Below are 15,835 nucleotides of genomic sequence, written 5' to 3' on the forward strand. Positions count from 1 at the left end.
GCAGGAGGACAGAGCCCACCCTCTTGGGTAATAGCTTTTAAAAACCTACCCAAGTCCCATCTTACGAAAACATCTTTGGGCAAAATGAAGCCCTTGGAGAAAAGGCAGTTTCAGTGCTGCCAAGAACATGCTTTGAAACTCATTGCTTTGTCCTGGGAATGGCAGCAACGCATGGGAAAGCAGGCGAGCATGCCAGCATGTGCACGGCCGAAACGCGACGCACATTTTTCCTGCATTGATACCCAAACTCTGCCCAGTGGCTCACGCAGCATCCGACTGTCCCGCACTGCCCCAGCCCCTGCGGGGGGGATTACAGACTGTTACAGGACACCAAGCCGCACTGTAATACTCTAATTTTAATAATAACTCCAATCTACCATAAAATTACAGTTTCCCAAGGGTATTATTATCCCACAGGTGGGGTATAATTCGCACAAGTATAATTTAATCTTGAAAAAAAGCTCAAAAATGAAGTATGGTTAGTAACAATCCTTCGTACGCACTTGTATGAGTATCCCCAAGGTGTTACCAGCACTAATTAATTAGGCTCCTACACCCAGTATGATCTTACCTTACAGATGGGCCAGATGAGCCACTCACCCAAGGCTGCGTGACAAGTTCATGCTCCGAAGGCTCTCTGCAATGTCTCCGTCATGCTTGTCAAGGCAGCATCCGACCTTCAAAACCAAAGTCAGGGGCCCAGGTGGCACGGCTGATGTCTTCCTTATTTGCTCTGTATACTGGGAGAGTTCGGGGTGAATAAAGGAATCAGTCGGTCTCTAACTAATTTACTGTTAAAAGATCAAAAAAAAAAAAAAAAGACTGTAGAGGTAATTACAGCAAAAGCTGCCTAGGGCAACCAGATGAACATTCAACATGAATCAACCTCTCAGCAGAGAGGTTTCAGCTTTTATTTTTAATTAAATATCAAGCAAAGTTGAAATGAAAGTCATTCATGGAAGACAGTTAATATGAAAAATGTTTTATGATTATTTTTCTCAATGAAAAGTCATTGCTTATTGAACAGGCTTTTTTTTTTTTTTTTGTATGAAAATTCACTTTGCAAACTTTACCATTTAAAAATGTTCTGTTTGTGGTTGGGTTTTTTTCCAACAAAACCCTGGATAATATAAAAAAAAGGCTCCTTAATAAGAACTTACCAAAAATAAAACACTCTACAAGGATGCCACACAACCCAAGATCTGGTGGATTTGGGGATCTCACTACTGTGCACCTGTATTTCACCATTTTCATAGCACTAAGGTCTTTTTCTGTCCTTCTGTGAGCAAAAGCCAGACCCAAACCCCATTGACCTCAGGCCCAAGGTACCGAAGGAACCATACAAAAAGAAAAAAAATAAATAATCTCTGGTTATTGCGGTACCAAGATCATGGGCCATACGGATCTGCTCATAGTGAGCTCTGCTACCATCAGCACTTCTCTCCCCATCCTCAAAATTTCATTCTGGTACTATTTTTACGTGTGCATGTGTGTATTGTACATATATAAATTTATACCTATGCAGATGCACATTTATATAAAAATACATCCTCCTGTTAGTATACATCTATGCTTTATAGTTACTCTAGATTTTTTAAAATCTGAAATAAAATCAGCCTGTAAAATAACTTAACAGTCTGGATTAGGTGGAACCAGCCAGTGCCTGAATTGCCACATGGCAACTGCTATTTCTGGGTTAAAATGATAGGTAAGGGGATGATAAGTTAAATAACCCGTTTGAGGACATGAAGGTGCAGCTGGGCTTGGCCAAAGATGAATCAGGACAATGTCCACAAAGGGTGTCTCCTTTCTGTAGCTCCGTCAAGGACCCTATAAAAGCACTTGGGTCTTCTGATCACTCCGCACGGCTTCACAGGAATCCCACTTGATCCCGTTGGTGATTTGGGTAAGTTTCTCCTTCTGAAACGTGCACTTTGCTGGGCAAGGACATGTTATTTCTATAGGATTCATGTCGGGTGGCAGCATCATTCCTGCAGCAGTATTTTCTGAGAGTCTTTCGCGTTTATATCCAGTGAAGTGTTGTTTTGCGTTGGTCGGACACCTGCATGATGTCGTTGTGTGTCCAGGTGTAGAGGCAGCTTTTCTCAAAGGGAAAAGGAGAGAAAGAGCCAGGTTTTGTGCCTTACTTTGGTCTGGAGTTAGCTGCCAGACTGAATGAACAAATTGGACAATTTTTTCTGTTTTCTACAGAAATACTAAACCCCAGGATTTTGTATGTAGAGGTGTGCACATGTGTTCATGCATATGTGCACGTTATAGAGGTGGCAAGGCAGATATGGCACAGATACTTCTCCAGCTGCAAGCTGAGATCTCAGCACTGATGTACCTGGTAACAGGCATGGGGATACCTTGAGGAGGAGGGAAGAAGGTGGCTTTTGAGGTTTCCAAACACAAAGCTCCAACAGGAGCACTGCTTTCCACCAAGCAGGTCTCAGTAAAATTAAATAAGTAGCTCTGACCTAGGTGATCTGACAGTTACCCTCTGGCCAAAATCTATTTGCCAATGAACTGATGCTGTACTGAAAGCTTTATTAATTGTTTTGCATTACTACTGGTCACAAAAGCATCAGCCACAGGGCTTGTTTTAACCCCCTGTAAGCACTCTACTTGTCTCTGGCCAGCTAGATCTTGTCTCAGGCCATGCCAGCGCTGCATTAGACATCCTCTAACCCGCTCCAGAGAAGCTGGTGTCTCTCAGTACCAGGCAGAGATAGCAGCGTGGGTCGTGGAAACATAAGTATCTGGTATAGCCCCATGGGGACAGGTTCTTGGGGCATCTCTTGAGTCACCAGCCCCAGTCCCCTCCCTGCGATCCATAAATGCGGGCATCCTGTCATCCCCTATCAAATGGCATTCGAATTCGTCAGTAGACAGGTTGGAGGACACTCCCCATCCCACTAAAACCCCTAAGCGTTTGAATTTCTTCCCAGTGCTCTGGTGAAACAGAGCTCGCCATGGCAGAGGAGCAGCACACAGCACATGGCACCCAGTGTCCCATTAACACACACAGCCTGACCCCAGCAATTCTCCCTGCTCTTTTCATGTTCAGAGGCAAGTGAATCTCCTGTCCTTAGATCCGCTCCTTTTCTTGCAGGCTTGCTTGAATCTGCAGGAAGATGTCTCGCTTCTTAGACAGCGTTTCCACCATCATCGGCGTCTTTCACAAATATGCAAAGGAAGATGGAGACTGCTCCAACCTCAGCCGAAGGAAGATGAAAGAGTTCATCCAGAGGGAGTTTGCAGATTCCATAGCTGTGAGTGGTGCTGCAAGGGGGAGAGCTTGAGGCCAAGACTGGAGTGCAGGGACTGCAAAGTCTCCTTCTGGAGAGGGGATGATTCTTATGACAGTGGGACGGGGAGGCTTTCACCAAAGGGAAGCACCAGTTCCATTCCTTTGCACTGACTGCCTCGACAGCTCTTCCAACCCACTTTGTCATGAGCAAATGGGCAAAAGTTGGAGAATGAACTGTGGGGAGGTATGGTTTTCTTTCAGAGGTAGGAAGGAGATGCATCCAGTAGAGGGGCACAGCATATCCCAAAGAGAAGGGAGCTGGTTAGTGGCAGCCAGGCAACAACCAGGAAAATGAGAACAAAAACTTGGAGCTGTTGCTGAGCTATAGAAGTGAAGATGTGAGACAGAGGAGTAAAGATTGCAATTTTCCCTGTCTTCGCATTTCTCTGACAAGGAGCAGGAAGGTTAAAATCCCTTTTTTTTCTATCCCTGTGTGTGTTTTCCCTGCAGAAGCCACATGACCTTCAGACGATTGACAAGATTCTGCAGTTTCTGGAGTGGGATGGTGATGGGGAAATAGATTTTAATGAGTTCCTGCTTCTGGTGTTCAAAGTGGCTAAGGCCTGCTACTGGTACCTGCCGAAGGGACCATGCCTTCTGCAAAGAACAAAGCTGACAACCAGTGGCAAGTCACTCCGAGAGCCTGAAATTAAGAATGGAGGGAGCCGTTGGCAGCTCCAGGAGGAGGAAAGACAAACCTGTGAGAGTAATCATCATTCCCCCTGTGACTCTCAGCTGCAACGAGACACCAGGGTCAGCGAACTTGAAGCACTAGAGGAGATAAGGAGTCATCACCAGCAACGTAACACACAAAGCACAAACAATGCAAAACGAAGCAGCGACCAGGAGGAGCCAATCACTCAGGTATACGAAGAACGAAGCCAAAGGCCATACAACCAACGGAACAATCAGAGAAGACGTCAACCACCAGAGCCAGACAGACGAGGAGATGCACAACTCTGCAAGCATGGCTGCTTGCAAGCACATGAGCCTGGACAGCGGGAAGATGAAAGGCAAAATCAAGAGCGGCCTCAGATAGCACAACTGGCAGACATGAGGACTCGTAACAAGACCGGTGAACCTCAACCACTGCCAAACCGGTGGAGTAGCCATCAGCCACATGAGCCAGCACTACAAGCATATGATCAAAAAACACAGAAGCCACAAAAAAGAGATAGAAGAAGTTGCAATCAGACACGTAAATCTGAATTAGTCAGAGAAGAGAGAAGCCACTACCACCTACGTGACCTGGAACAAAAAGAAGTTGAAAATCTTAGCCACCAGCCGCATGACCCTGAATGCCTGGACTCAAGACGTCCACACCAATCATATCTACAGGAACCGCTAGAAATTGACCTCAGGCACTATGACACAGATGAGCCAGAAAGAGATATAAATGAAAAAGGGAAAAAAACCGAACGTGAGCTTGAATATCCAGAAAGTCAGAAAAAAATCCAACAGGATCAGACCAGGGAAGAACAATATGAAGAAAGGAGGAAAGTGCCCGTGCGGGAGAGGAGGGTCGATCGCCAACGGGAGCTGGAACTCGACGCCTACGAGCGCCGCAGCCGCCAGACACGGGAAAGGGAAGAGCGAGGTGCCACGACCAACCAGAGAGAGACACGTGAGAGACGGGACTGTCAAACACAAGAGCCCGAAGAAGACGCCAGGAGGCAACGTGAGCCCGTGAGGTACGAAAGGACACGAGAGACCACGGTGGCCGCAGCAGACGCTGACGTGAAGATCCACCGCGAGACCCGGGAACTGGAGCCCCGTGAGGACCTGGAAAGGAGGGATCGTCCCCGGGAGTGCGAAGAACCTGAGGGAGAGAGCAGGATTTGCAAAGGAAGAGAGAGAGAAGAACCCGCCGTGCGGGAGAGGAGGGTCGATCGCCAACGGGAGCTGGAACTCGACGCCTACGAGCGCCGCAGCCGCCTGACACGGGAAAGGGAAGAGCGAGGTGCCACGACCAACCAGAGAGAGACACGTGAGAGACGGGACTGTCAAACACAAGAGCCCGAAGAAGACGCCAGGAGGCAACGTGAGCCCGTGAGGTACGAAAGGACACGAGAGACCACGGTGGCCGCAGCAGACGCTGACGTGAAAATCCACCGCGAGTCCCGGGAACTGGAGCCCCGTGAGGACCTGGAAAGGAGGGATCGTCCCCGGGAGTGCGAAGAACCTGAGGGAGAGAGCAGGATTTGCAAAGGAAGAGAGAGAGAAGAACCCGCCTTGCGGGAGAGGAGGGTCGATCGCCAACGGGAGCTGGAACTCGACGCCTACGAGCGCCGCAGCCGCCAGACACGGGAAAGGGAAGAGCGAGGTGCCACGACCAACCAGAGAGAGACACGTGAGAGACGGGACTGTCAAACACAAGAGCCCGAAGAAGACGCCAGGAGGCAACATGAGCCCGTGAGGTACGAAAGGACACGAGAGACCACGGTGGCCGCAGCAGACGCTGACGTGAAGATCCACCGCGAGACCCGGGAACTGGAGCCCCGTGAGGACCTGGAAAGGAGGGATCATCCCCGGGAGTGCGAAGAACCTGAGGGAGAGAGCAGGATTTGCAAAGGAAGAGAGAGAGAAGAACCCGCCTTGCGGGAGAGGAGGGTCGATCGCCAACGGGAGCTGGAACTCGACGCCTACGAGCGCCGCAGCCGCCAGACACGGGAAAGGGAAGAGCGAGGTGCCACGACCAACCAGAGAGAGACACGTGAGAGACGGGACTGTCAAACACAAGAGCCCGAAGAAGACGCCAGGAGGCAACGTGAGCCCGTGAGGTACGAAAGGACACGAGAGACCACGGTGGCCGCAGCAGACGCTGACGTGAAGATCCACCACGAGTCCCGGGAACTGGAGCCCCGTGAGGACCTGGAAAGGAGGGATCGTCCCCGGGAGTGCGAAGAACCTGAGGGAGAGAGCAGGATTTGCAAAGGAAGAGAGAGAGAAGAACCCGCCTTGCGGGAGAGGAGGGTCGATCGCCAACAGGAGCTGGAACTCGACGCCTACGAGCGCCGCAGCCACCAGACACGGGAAAGGGAAGAGCGAGGTGCCACGACCAACCAGAGAGAGACACGTGAGAGACGGGACTGTCAAACACAAGAGCCCGAAGAAGACGCCAGGAGGCAACGTGAGCCCGTGAGGTACGAAAGGACACGAGAGACCACGGTGGCCGCAGCAGACGCTGACGTGAAGATCCACCGCGAGTCCCGGGAACTGGAGCCCCGTGAGGACCTGGAAAGGAGGGATCGTCCCCGGGAGTGCGAAGAACCTGAGGGAGAGAGCAGGATTTGCAAAGGAAGAGAGAGAGAAGAACCCGCCTTGCGGGAGAGGAGGGTCGATCGCCAACGGGAGCTGGAACTCGACGCCTACGAGCGCCGCAGCCGCCAGACACGGGAAAGGGAAGAGCGAGGTGCCACGACCAACCAGAGAGAGACACGTGAGAGACGGGACTGTCAAACACAAGAGCCCGAAGAAGACGCCAGGAGGCAACGTGAGCCCGTGAGGTACGAAAGGACACGAGAGACCACGGTGGCCGCAGCAGACGCTGACGTGAAGATCCACCGCGAGTCCCGGGAACTGGAGCCCCGTGAGGACCTGGAAAGGAGGGATCGTCCCCGGGAGTGCGAAGAACCTGAGGGAGAGAGCAGGATTTGCAAAGGAAGAGAGAGAGAAGAACCCGCCTTGCGGGAGAGGAGGGTCGATCGCCAACGGGAGCTGGAACTCGACGCCTACGAGCGCCGCAGCCGCCAGACACGGGAAAGGGAAGAGCGAGGTGCCACGACCAACCAGAGAGAGACACGTGAGAGACGGGACTGTCAAACACAAGAGCCCGAAGAAGACGCCAGGAGGCAACGTGAGCCCGTGAGGTACGAAAGGACACGAGAGACCACGGTGGCCGCAGCAGACGCTGACGTGAAGATCCACCGCGAGTCCCGGGAACTGGAGCCCCGTGAGGACCTGGAAAGGAGGGATCGTCCCCGGGAGTGCGAAGAACCTGAGGGAGAGAGCAGGATTTGCAAAGGAAGAGAGAGAGAAGAACCCGCCTTGCGGGAGAGGAGGGTCGATCGCCAACGGGAGCTGGAACTCGACGCCTACGAGCGCCGCAGCCGCCAGACACGGGAAAGGGAAGAGCGAGGTGCCACGACCAACCAGAGAGAGACACGTGAGAGACGGGACTGTCAAACACAAGAGCCCGAAGAAGACGCCAGGAGGCAACGTGAGCCCGTGAGGTACGAAAGGACACGAGAGACCACGGTGGCCGCAGCAGACGCTGACGTGAAGATCCACCGCGAGTCCCGGGAACTGGAGCCCCGTGAGGACCTGGAAAGGAGGGATCGTCCCCGGGAGTGCGAAGAACCTGAGGGAGAGAGCAGGATTTGCAAAGGAAGAGAGAGAGAAGAACCCGCCTTGCGGGAGAGGAGGGTCGATCGCCAACGGGAGCTGGAACTCGACGCCTACGAGCGCCGCAGCCGCCAGACACGGGAAAGGGAAGAGCGAGGTGCCACGACCAACCAGAGAGAGACACGTGAGAGACGGGACTGTCAAACACAAGAGCCCGAAGAAGACGCCAGGAGGCAACGTGAGCCCGTGAGGTACGAAAGGACACGAGAGACCACGGTGGCCGCAGCAGACGCTGACGTGAAGATCCACCGCGAGTCCCGGGAACTGGAGCCCCGTGAGGACCTGGAAAGGAGGGATCGTCCCCGGGAGTGCGAAGAACCTGAGGGAGAGAGCAGGATTTGCAAAGGAAGAGAGAGAGAAGAACCCGCCTTGCGGGAGAGGAGGGTCGATCGCCAACGGGAGCTGGAACTCGACGCCTACGAGCGCCGCAGCCGCCAGACACGGGAAAGGGAAGAGCGAGGTGCCACGACCAACCAGAGAGAGACACGTGAGAGACGGGACTGTCAAACACAAGAGCCCGAAGAAGACGCCAGGAGGCAACGTGAGCCCGTGAGGTACGAAAGGACACGAGAGACCACGGTGGCCGCAGCAGACGCTGACGTGAAGATCCACCGCGAGTCCCGGGAACTGGAGCCCCGTGAGGACCTGGAAAGGAGGGATCGTCCCCGGGAGTGCGAAGAACCTGAGGGAGAGAGCAGGATTTGCAAAGGAAGAGAGAGAGAAGAACCCGCCTTGCGGGAGAGGAGGGTCGATCGCCAACGGGAGCTGGAACTCGACGCCTACGAGCGCCGCAGCCGCCAGACACGGGAAAGGGAAGAGCGAGGTGCCACGACCAACCAGAGAGAGACACGTGAGAGACGGGACTGTCAAACACAAGAGCCCGAAGAAGACGCCAGGAGGCAACGTGAGCCCGTGAGGTACGAAAGGACACGAGAGACCACGGTGGCCGCAGCAGACGCTGACGTGAAGATCCACCGCGAGTCCCGGGAACTGGAGCCCCGTGAGGACCTGGAAAGGAGGGATCGTCCCCGGGAGTGCGAAGAACCTGAGGGAGAGAGCAGGATTTGCAAAGGAAGAGAGAGAGAAGAACCCGCCTTGCGGGAGAGGAGGGTCGATCGCCAACGGGAGCTGGAACTCGACGCCTACGAGCGCCGCAGCCGCCAGACACGGGAAAGGGAAGAGCGAGGTGCCACGACCAACCAGAGAGAGACACGTGAGAGACGGGACTGTCAAACACAAGAGCCCGAAGAAGACGCCAGGAGGCAACGTGAGCCCGTGAGGTACGAAAGGACACGAGAGACCACGGTGGCCGCAGCAGACGCTGACGTGAAGATCCACCGCGAGTCCCGGGAACTGGAGCCCCGTGAGGACCTGGAAAGGAGGGATCGTCCCCGGGAGTGCGAAGAACCTGAGGGAGAGAGCAGGATTTGCAAAGGAAGAGAGAGAGAAGAACCCGCCTTGCGGGAGAGGAGGGTCGATCGCCAACGGGAGCTGGAACTCGACGCCTACGAGCGCCGCAGCCGCCAGACACGGGAAAGGGAAGAGCGAGGTGCCACGACCAACCAGAGAGAGACACGTGAGAGACGGGACTGTCAAACACAAGAGCCCGAAGAAGACGCCAGGAGGCAACGTGAGCCCGTGAGGTACGAAAGGACACGAGAGACCACGGTGGCCGCAGCAGACGCTGACGTGAAGATCCACCGCGAGTCCCGGGAACTGGAGCCCCGTGAGGACCTGGAAAGGAGGGATCGTCCCCGGGAGTGCGAAGAACCTGAGGGAGAGAGCAGGATTTGCAAAGGAAGAGAGAGAGAAGAACCCGCCTTGCGGGAGAGGAGGGTCGATCGCCAACGGGAGCTGGAACTCGACGCCTACGAGCGCCGCAGCCGCCAGACACGGGAAAGGGAAGAGCGAGGTGCCACGACCAACCAGAGAGAGACACGTGAGAGACGGGACTGTCAAACACAAGAGCCCGAAGAAGACGCCAGGAGGCAACGTGAGCCCGTGAGGTACGAAAGGACACGAGAGACCACGGTGGCCGCAGCAGATCGCTGACGTGAAGATCCACCGCGAGTCCCGGGAACTGGAGCCCCGTGAGGACCTGGAAAGGAGGGATCGTCCCCGGGAGTGCGAAGAACCTGAGGGAGAGAGCAGGATTTGCAAAGGAAGAGAGAGAGAAGAACCCGCCTTGCGGGAGAGGAGGGTCGATCGCCAACGGGAGCTGGAACTCGACGCCTACGAGCGCCGCAGCCGCCAGACACGGGAAAGGGAAGAGCGAGGTGCCACGACCAACCAGAGAGAGACACGTGAGAGACGGGACTGTCAAACACAAGAGCCCGAAGAAGACGCCAGGAGGCAACGTGAGCCCGTGAGGTACGAAAGGACACGAGAGACCACGGTGGCCGCAGCAGACGCTGACGTGAAGATCCACCGCGAGTCCCGGGAACTGGAGCCCCGTGAGGACCTGGAAAGGAGGGATCGTCCCCGGGAGTGCGAAGAACCTGAGGGAGAGAGCAGGATTTGCAAAGGAAGAGAGAGAGAAGAACCCGCCTTGCGGGAGAGGAGGGTCGATCGCCAACGGGAGCTGGAACTCGACGCCTACGAGCGCCGCAGCCGCCAGACACGGGAAAGGGAAGAGCGAGGTGCCACGACCAACCAGAGAGAGACACGTGAGAGACGGGACTGTCAAACACAAGAGCCCGAAGAAGACGCCAGGAGGCAACGTGAGCCCGTGAGGTACGAAAGGACACGAGAGACCACGGTGGCCGCAGCAGACGCTGACGTGAAGATCCACCGCGAGTCCCGGGAACTGGAGCCCCGTGAGGACCTGGAAAGGAGGGATCGTCCCCGGGAGTGCGAAGAACCTGAGGGAGAGAGCAGGATTTGCAAAGGAAGAGAGAGAGAAGAACCCGCCTTGCGGGAGAGGAGGGTCGATCGCCAACGGGAGCTGGAACTCGACGCCTACGAGCGCCGCAGCCGCCAGACACGGGAAAGGGAAGAGCGAGGTGCCACGACCAACCAGAGAGAGACACGTGAGAGACGGGACTGTCAAACACAAGAGCCGAAGAAGACGCCAGGAGGCAACGTGAGCCCGTGAGGTACGAAAGGACACGAGAGACCACGGTGGCCGCAGCAGACGCTGACGTGAAGATCCACCGCGAGTCCCGGGAACTGGAGCCCCGTGAGGACCTGGAAAGGAGGGATCGTCCCCGGGAGTGCGAAGAACCTGAGGGAGAGAGCAGGATTTGCAAAGGAAGAGAGAGAGAAGAACCCGCCTTGCGGGAGAGGAGGGTCGATCGCCAACGGGAGCTGGAACTCGACGCCTACGAGCGCCGCAGCCGCCAGACACGGGAAAGGGAAGAGCGAGGTGCCACGACCAACCAGAGAGAGACACGTGAGAGACGGGACTGTCAAACACAAGAGCCCGAAGAAGACGCCAGGAGGCAACGTGAGCCCGTGAGGTACGAAAGGACACGAGAGACCACGGTGGCCGCAGCAGACGCTGACGTGAAGATCCACCGCGAGTCCCGGGAACTGGAGCCCCGTGAGGACCTGGAAAGGAGGGATCGTCCCCGGGAGTGCGAAGAACCTGAGGGAGAGAGCAGGATTTGCAAAGGAAGAGAGAGAGAAGAACCCGCCTTGCGGGAGAGGAGGGTCGATCGCCAACGGGAGCTGGAACTCGACGCCTACGAGCGCCGCAGCCGCCAGACACGGGAAAGGGAAGAGCGAGGTGCCACGACCAACCAGAGAGAGACACGTGAGAGACGGGACTGTCAAACACAAGAGCCCGAAGAAGACGCCAGGAGGCAACGTGAGCCCGTGAGGTACGAAAGGACACGAGAGACCACGGTGGCCGCAGCAGACGCTGACGTGAAGATCCACCGCGAGTCCCGGGAACTGGAGCCCCGTGAGGACCTGGAAAGGAGGGATCGTCCCCGGGAGTGCGAAGAACCTGAGGGAGAGAGCAGGATTTGCAAAGGAAGAGAGAGAGAAGAACCCGCCTTGCGGGAGAGGAGGGTCGATCGCCAACGGGAGCTGGAACTCGACGCCTACGAGCGCCGCAGCCGCCAGACACGGGAAAGGGAAGAGCGAGGTGCCACGACCAACCAGAGAGAGACACGTGAGAGACGGGACTGTCAAACACAAGAGCCCGAAGAAGACGCCAGGAGGCAACGTGAGCCCGTGAGGTACGAAAGGACACGAGAGACCACGGTGGCCGCAGCAGACGCTGACGTGAAGATCCACCGCGAGTCCCGGGAACTGGAGCCCCGTGAGGACCTGGAAAGGAGGGATCGTCCCCGGGAGTGCGAAGAACCTGAGGGAGAGAGCAGGATTTGCAAAGGAAGAGAGAGAGAAGAACCCGCCTTGCAGGAGAGGAGGGTCGATCGCCAACGGGAGCTGGAACTCGACGCCTACGAGCGCCGCAGCCGCCAGACACGGGAAAGGGAAGAGCGAGGTGCCACGACCAACCAGAGAGAGACACGTGAGAGACGGGACTGTCAAACACAAGAGCCCGAAGAAGACGCCAGGAGGCAACGTGAGCCCGTGAGGTACGAAAGGACACGAGAGACCACGGTGGCCGCAGCAGACGCTGACGTGAAGATCCACCGCGAGTCCCGGGAACTGGAGCCCCGTGAGGACCTGGAAAGGAGGGATCGTCCCCGGGAGTGCGAAGAACCTGAGGGAGAGAGCAGGATTTGCAAAGGAAGAGAGAGAGAAGAACCCGCCTTGCGGGAGAGGAGGGTCGATCGCCAACGGGAGCTGGAACTCGACGCCTACGAGCGCCGCAGCCGCCAGACACGGGAAAGGGAAGAGCGAGGTGCCACGACCAACCAGAGAGAGACACGTGAGAGACGGGACTGTCAAACACAAGAGCCCGAAGAAGACGCCAGGAGGCAACGTGAGCCCGTGAGGTACGAAAGGACACGAGAGACCACGGTGGCCGCAGCAGACGCTGACGTGAAGATCCACCGCGAGTCCCGGGAACTGGAGCCCCGTGAGGACCTGGAAAGGAGGGATCGTCCCCGGGAGTGCGAAGAACCTGAGGGAGAGAGCAGGATTTGCAAAGGAAGAGAGAGAGAAGAACCCGCCTTGCGGGAGAGGAGGGTCGATCGCCAACGGGAGCTGGAACTCGACGCCTACGAGCGCCGCAGCCGCCAGACACGGGAAAGGGAAGAGCGAGGTGCCACGACCAACCAGAGAGAGACACGTGAGAGACGAGACTGTCAAACACAAGAGCCCAAAGAAGACGCCAGGAGGCAACGTGAGCCCGTGAGGTACGAAAGGACACGAGAGACCACGGTGGCCGCAGCAGACGCTGACGTGAAGATCCACCGCGAGTCCCGGGAACTGGAGCCCCGTGAGGACCTGGAAAGGAGGGATCGTCCCCGGGAGTGCGAAGAACCTGAGGGAGAGAGCAGGATTTGCAAAGGAAGAGAGAGAGAAGAACCCGCCTTGCAGGAGAGGAGGGTCGATCGCCAACGGGAGCTGGAACTCGACGCCTACGAGCGCCGCAGCCGCCAGACACGGGAAAGGGAAGAGCGAGGTGCCACAACCAACCAGAGAGAGACACGTGAGAGACGGGACTGTCAAACACAAGAGCCCGAAGAAGACGCCAGGAGGCAACGTGAGCCCGTGAGGTACGAAAGGACACGAGAGACCACGGTGGCCGCAGCAGACGCTGACGTGAAGATCCACCGCGAGTCCCGGGAACTGGAGCCCCGTGAGGACCTGGAAAGGAGGGATCGTCCCCGGGAGTGCGAAGAACCTGAGGGAGAGAGCAGGATTTGCAAAGGAAGAGAGAGAGAAGAACCCGCCTTGCGGGAGAGGAGGGTCGATCGCCAACGGGAGCTGGAACTCGACGCCTACGAGCGCCGCAGCCGCCAGATACGGGACAGGGAAGAGCGAGGTGCCACGACCAACCAGAGAGAGACACGTGAGAGACGGGACTGTCAAACACAAGAGCCCGAAGAAGACGCCAGGAGGCAACGTGAGCCCGTGAGGTACGAAAGGACACGAGAGACCACGGTGGCCGCAGCAGACGCTGACGTGAAGATCCACCGCGAGTCCCGGGAACTGGAGCCCCGTGAGGACCTGGAAAGGAGGGATCGTCCCCGGGAGTGCGAAGAACCTGAGGGAGAGAGCAGGATTTGCAAAGGAAGAGAGAGAGAAGAACCCGCCTTGCGGGAGAGGAGGGTCGATCGCCAACGGGAGCTGGAACTCGACGCCTACGAGCGCCGCAGCCGCCAGACACGGGAAAGGGAAGAGCGAGGTGCCACGACCAACCAGAGAGAGACACGTGAGAGACGGGACTGTCAAACACAAGAGCCCGAAGAAGACGCCAGGAGGCAACGTGAGCCCGTGAGGTACGAAAGGACACGAGAGACCACGGTGGCCGCAGCAGACGCTGACGTGAAGATCCACCGCGAGTCCCGGGAACTGGAGCCCCGTGAGGACCTGGAAAGGAGGGATCGTCCCCGGGAGTGCGAAGAACCTGAGGGAGAGAGCAGGATTTGCAAAGGAAGAGAGAGAGAAGAACCCGCCTTGCGGGAGAGGAGGGTCGATCGCCAACGGGAGCTGGAACTCGACGCCTACGAGCGCCGCAGCCGCCAGACACGGGAAAGGGAAGAGCGAGGTGCCACGACCAACCAGAGAGACACACGTGAGAAAAGCAGCCTCCAGTTACTCAAAGAAGAACTTGACAGAGATATCACTCTCTGTGAGCCCTTGGAAGACCAAGACTGGATGAATAGCAGGCTTTTACATGAGGATGAAATACGTGAACCAAGCACTTCCCGTACTCATGAAGATGATGGACGAATGCATGAGAGGAGCCTTTACCAAACTGTGGAGATGGATAACAGAGATATCTCCCCCCCAGGAGAGCAGCCATCTGTCACTGACATGAGGGTCCATTATCTCCCCGCTAAGCCCGATGTACGGCCAGAGGTGCAGGTCCTCCCTCAGTCCTTCGAGCCTCATACCATTGCATACTTAATCCACGTGATCCAGAATTTGAACGATCCTGAGGCTACCACCTACGAGATCTTCTGTCACCAGCCTGATGACCTGGGGCAGCCCATCTATGTGAAGAAGTGCTATGTGTCACCCCAGCCACTGGCCCTGCCTTGTGACAAGCGCGAGTACCGAGAGCCACGACCCCAAAGGGACGAGCGAGAAACAAGGGAGACTGAACTGCCACAGCAAAAGGGCACACTGTCTTCTAGCTCCCAGGAAAACACAGGGGATCTTGATGAGCCACAGGAGAGGTCTAAAACAGGCGTGAAGGAAGGCGCTCACCAGGCTCCTGCCTCTGAGTCAGATGGTGTTAAGGGTGACCCTTGCCGAGCAAAGCCCAAGGAAGACAGGAGGGACAGCCAGCGCCCCAAGATGCCTGATGCGGAAGAGAAGGAGTATCAGCCCCAGGGAGATGAATCAAAAGCTGCCAGGGAGCAGGTCCTGCAGGAGCCCAAATCCAGCTGCCAGGGGAGTGAGCGTGAGGACAGGGAGGCCAAGAGCTGCCCACCTCTGCCCCAGGCTCTGGAGCCACAGGAGGCTTGTGAGCCGGGCAGGAGAGATGAAGCTGGCCACTGCCATGAGGAGGCAGAGCTTCCCCCACCGGAGAAGAGCTGCCGGCTGCATCAGGAGGACAACAGCAAGAGTAGCCTCCAGCCAGGGAGCGATTCCCAGTCTCAACGGGAGGAGGAATCACGTCTTCGCACAAAGGAGAGCCAGGGCCCCCCTGGCCCCCCGGTCTCACAGGAGGCACCGAGCCATCCTGCCAGAGATGAAACCAAGGCATCTTAAGGGAAAGTCCTCTCCCTGGAGCTGGTGGAGCTTCTCCAAGTCTCTTTGAGGTTCTCTGCCCTCTGTTTTCAACTTAGTATGTTTCTGCGTGTTGGCACAGAAGTGTTCGACACAAAAGGGTTAATGAGGTTCTCTGTGAGGGTGTCAAGTGGGTTTGGGGTTTTTCCATCTAAAAAATCCTCAGCAGCTAGGTAGGCAAAGAGTTACCCCAGGATCTGCAGCTTCTGCCTTCCTGCATTATGTCTATCCACCTTAATGCAGTATTTAGTCACTTTTCTGCTCTAATTGGATTCCTTGGATTTCTCTGTCCTTTAT

General features: G+C 56.3%; 1 protein-coding gene across 1 annotated transcript; it reads left to right on the forward strand.

The window, feature by feature from the left end:
* Positions 1-3,137: 3,137 nt before the first annotated feature.
* On the forward strand, positions 3,138-15,520 carry LOC104632358 (uncharacterized). The gene is given in 5 exon segments (XM_075736934.1): positions 3,138-3,275; positions 3,764-4,910; positions 5,274-9,718; positions 9,762-10,773; positions 10,776-15,520. Coding segments are annotated over 5 exon segments (11,487 nt in total).
* The last annotated feature ends 315 nt before the right edge of the window (positions 15,521-15,835 follow it).

The sequence above is a fragment of the Balearica regulorum genome, chromosome 28, assembly GCF_011004875.1.
Source record: "Balearica regulorum gibbericeps isolate bBalReg1 chromosome 28, bBalReg1.pri, whole genome shotgun sequence".
NCBI lineage: Eukaryota > Metazoa > Chordata > Aves > Gruiformes > Gruidae > Balearica > Balearica regulorum.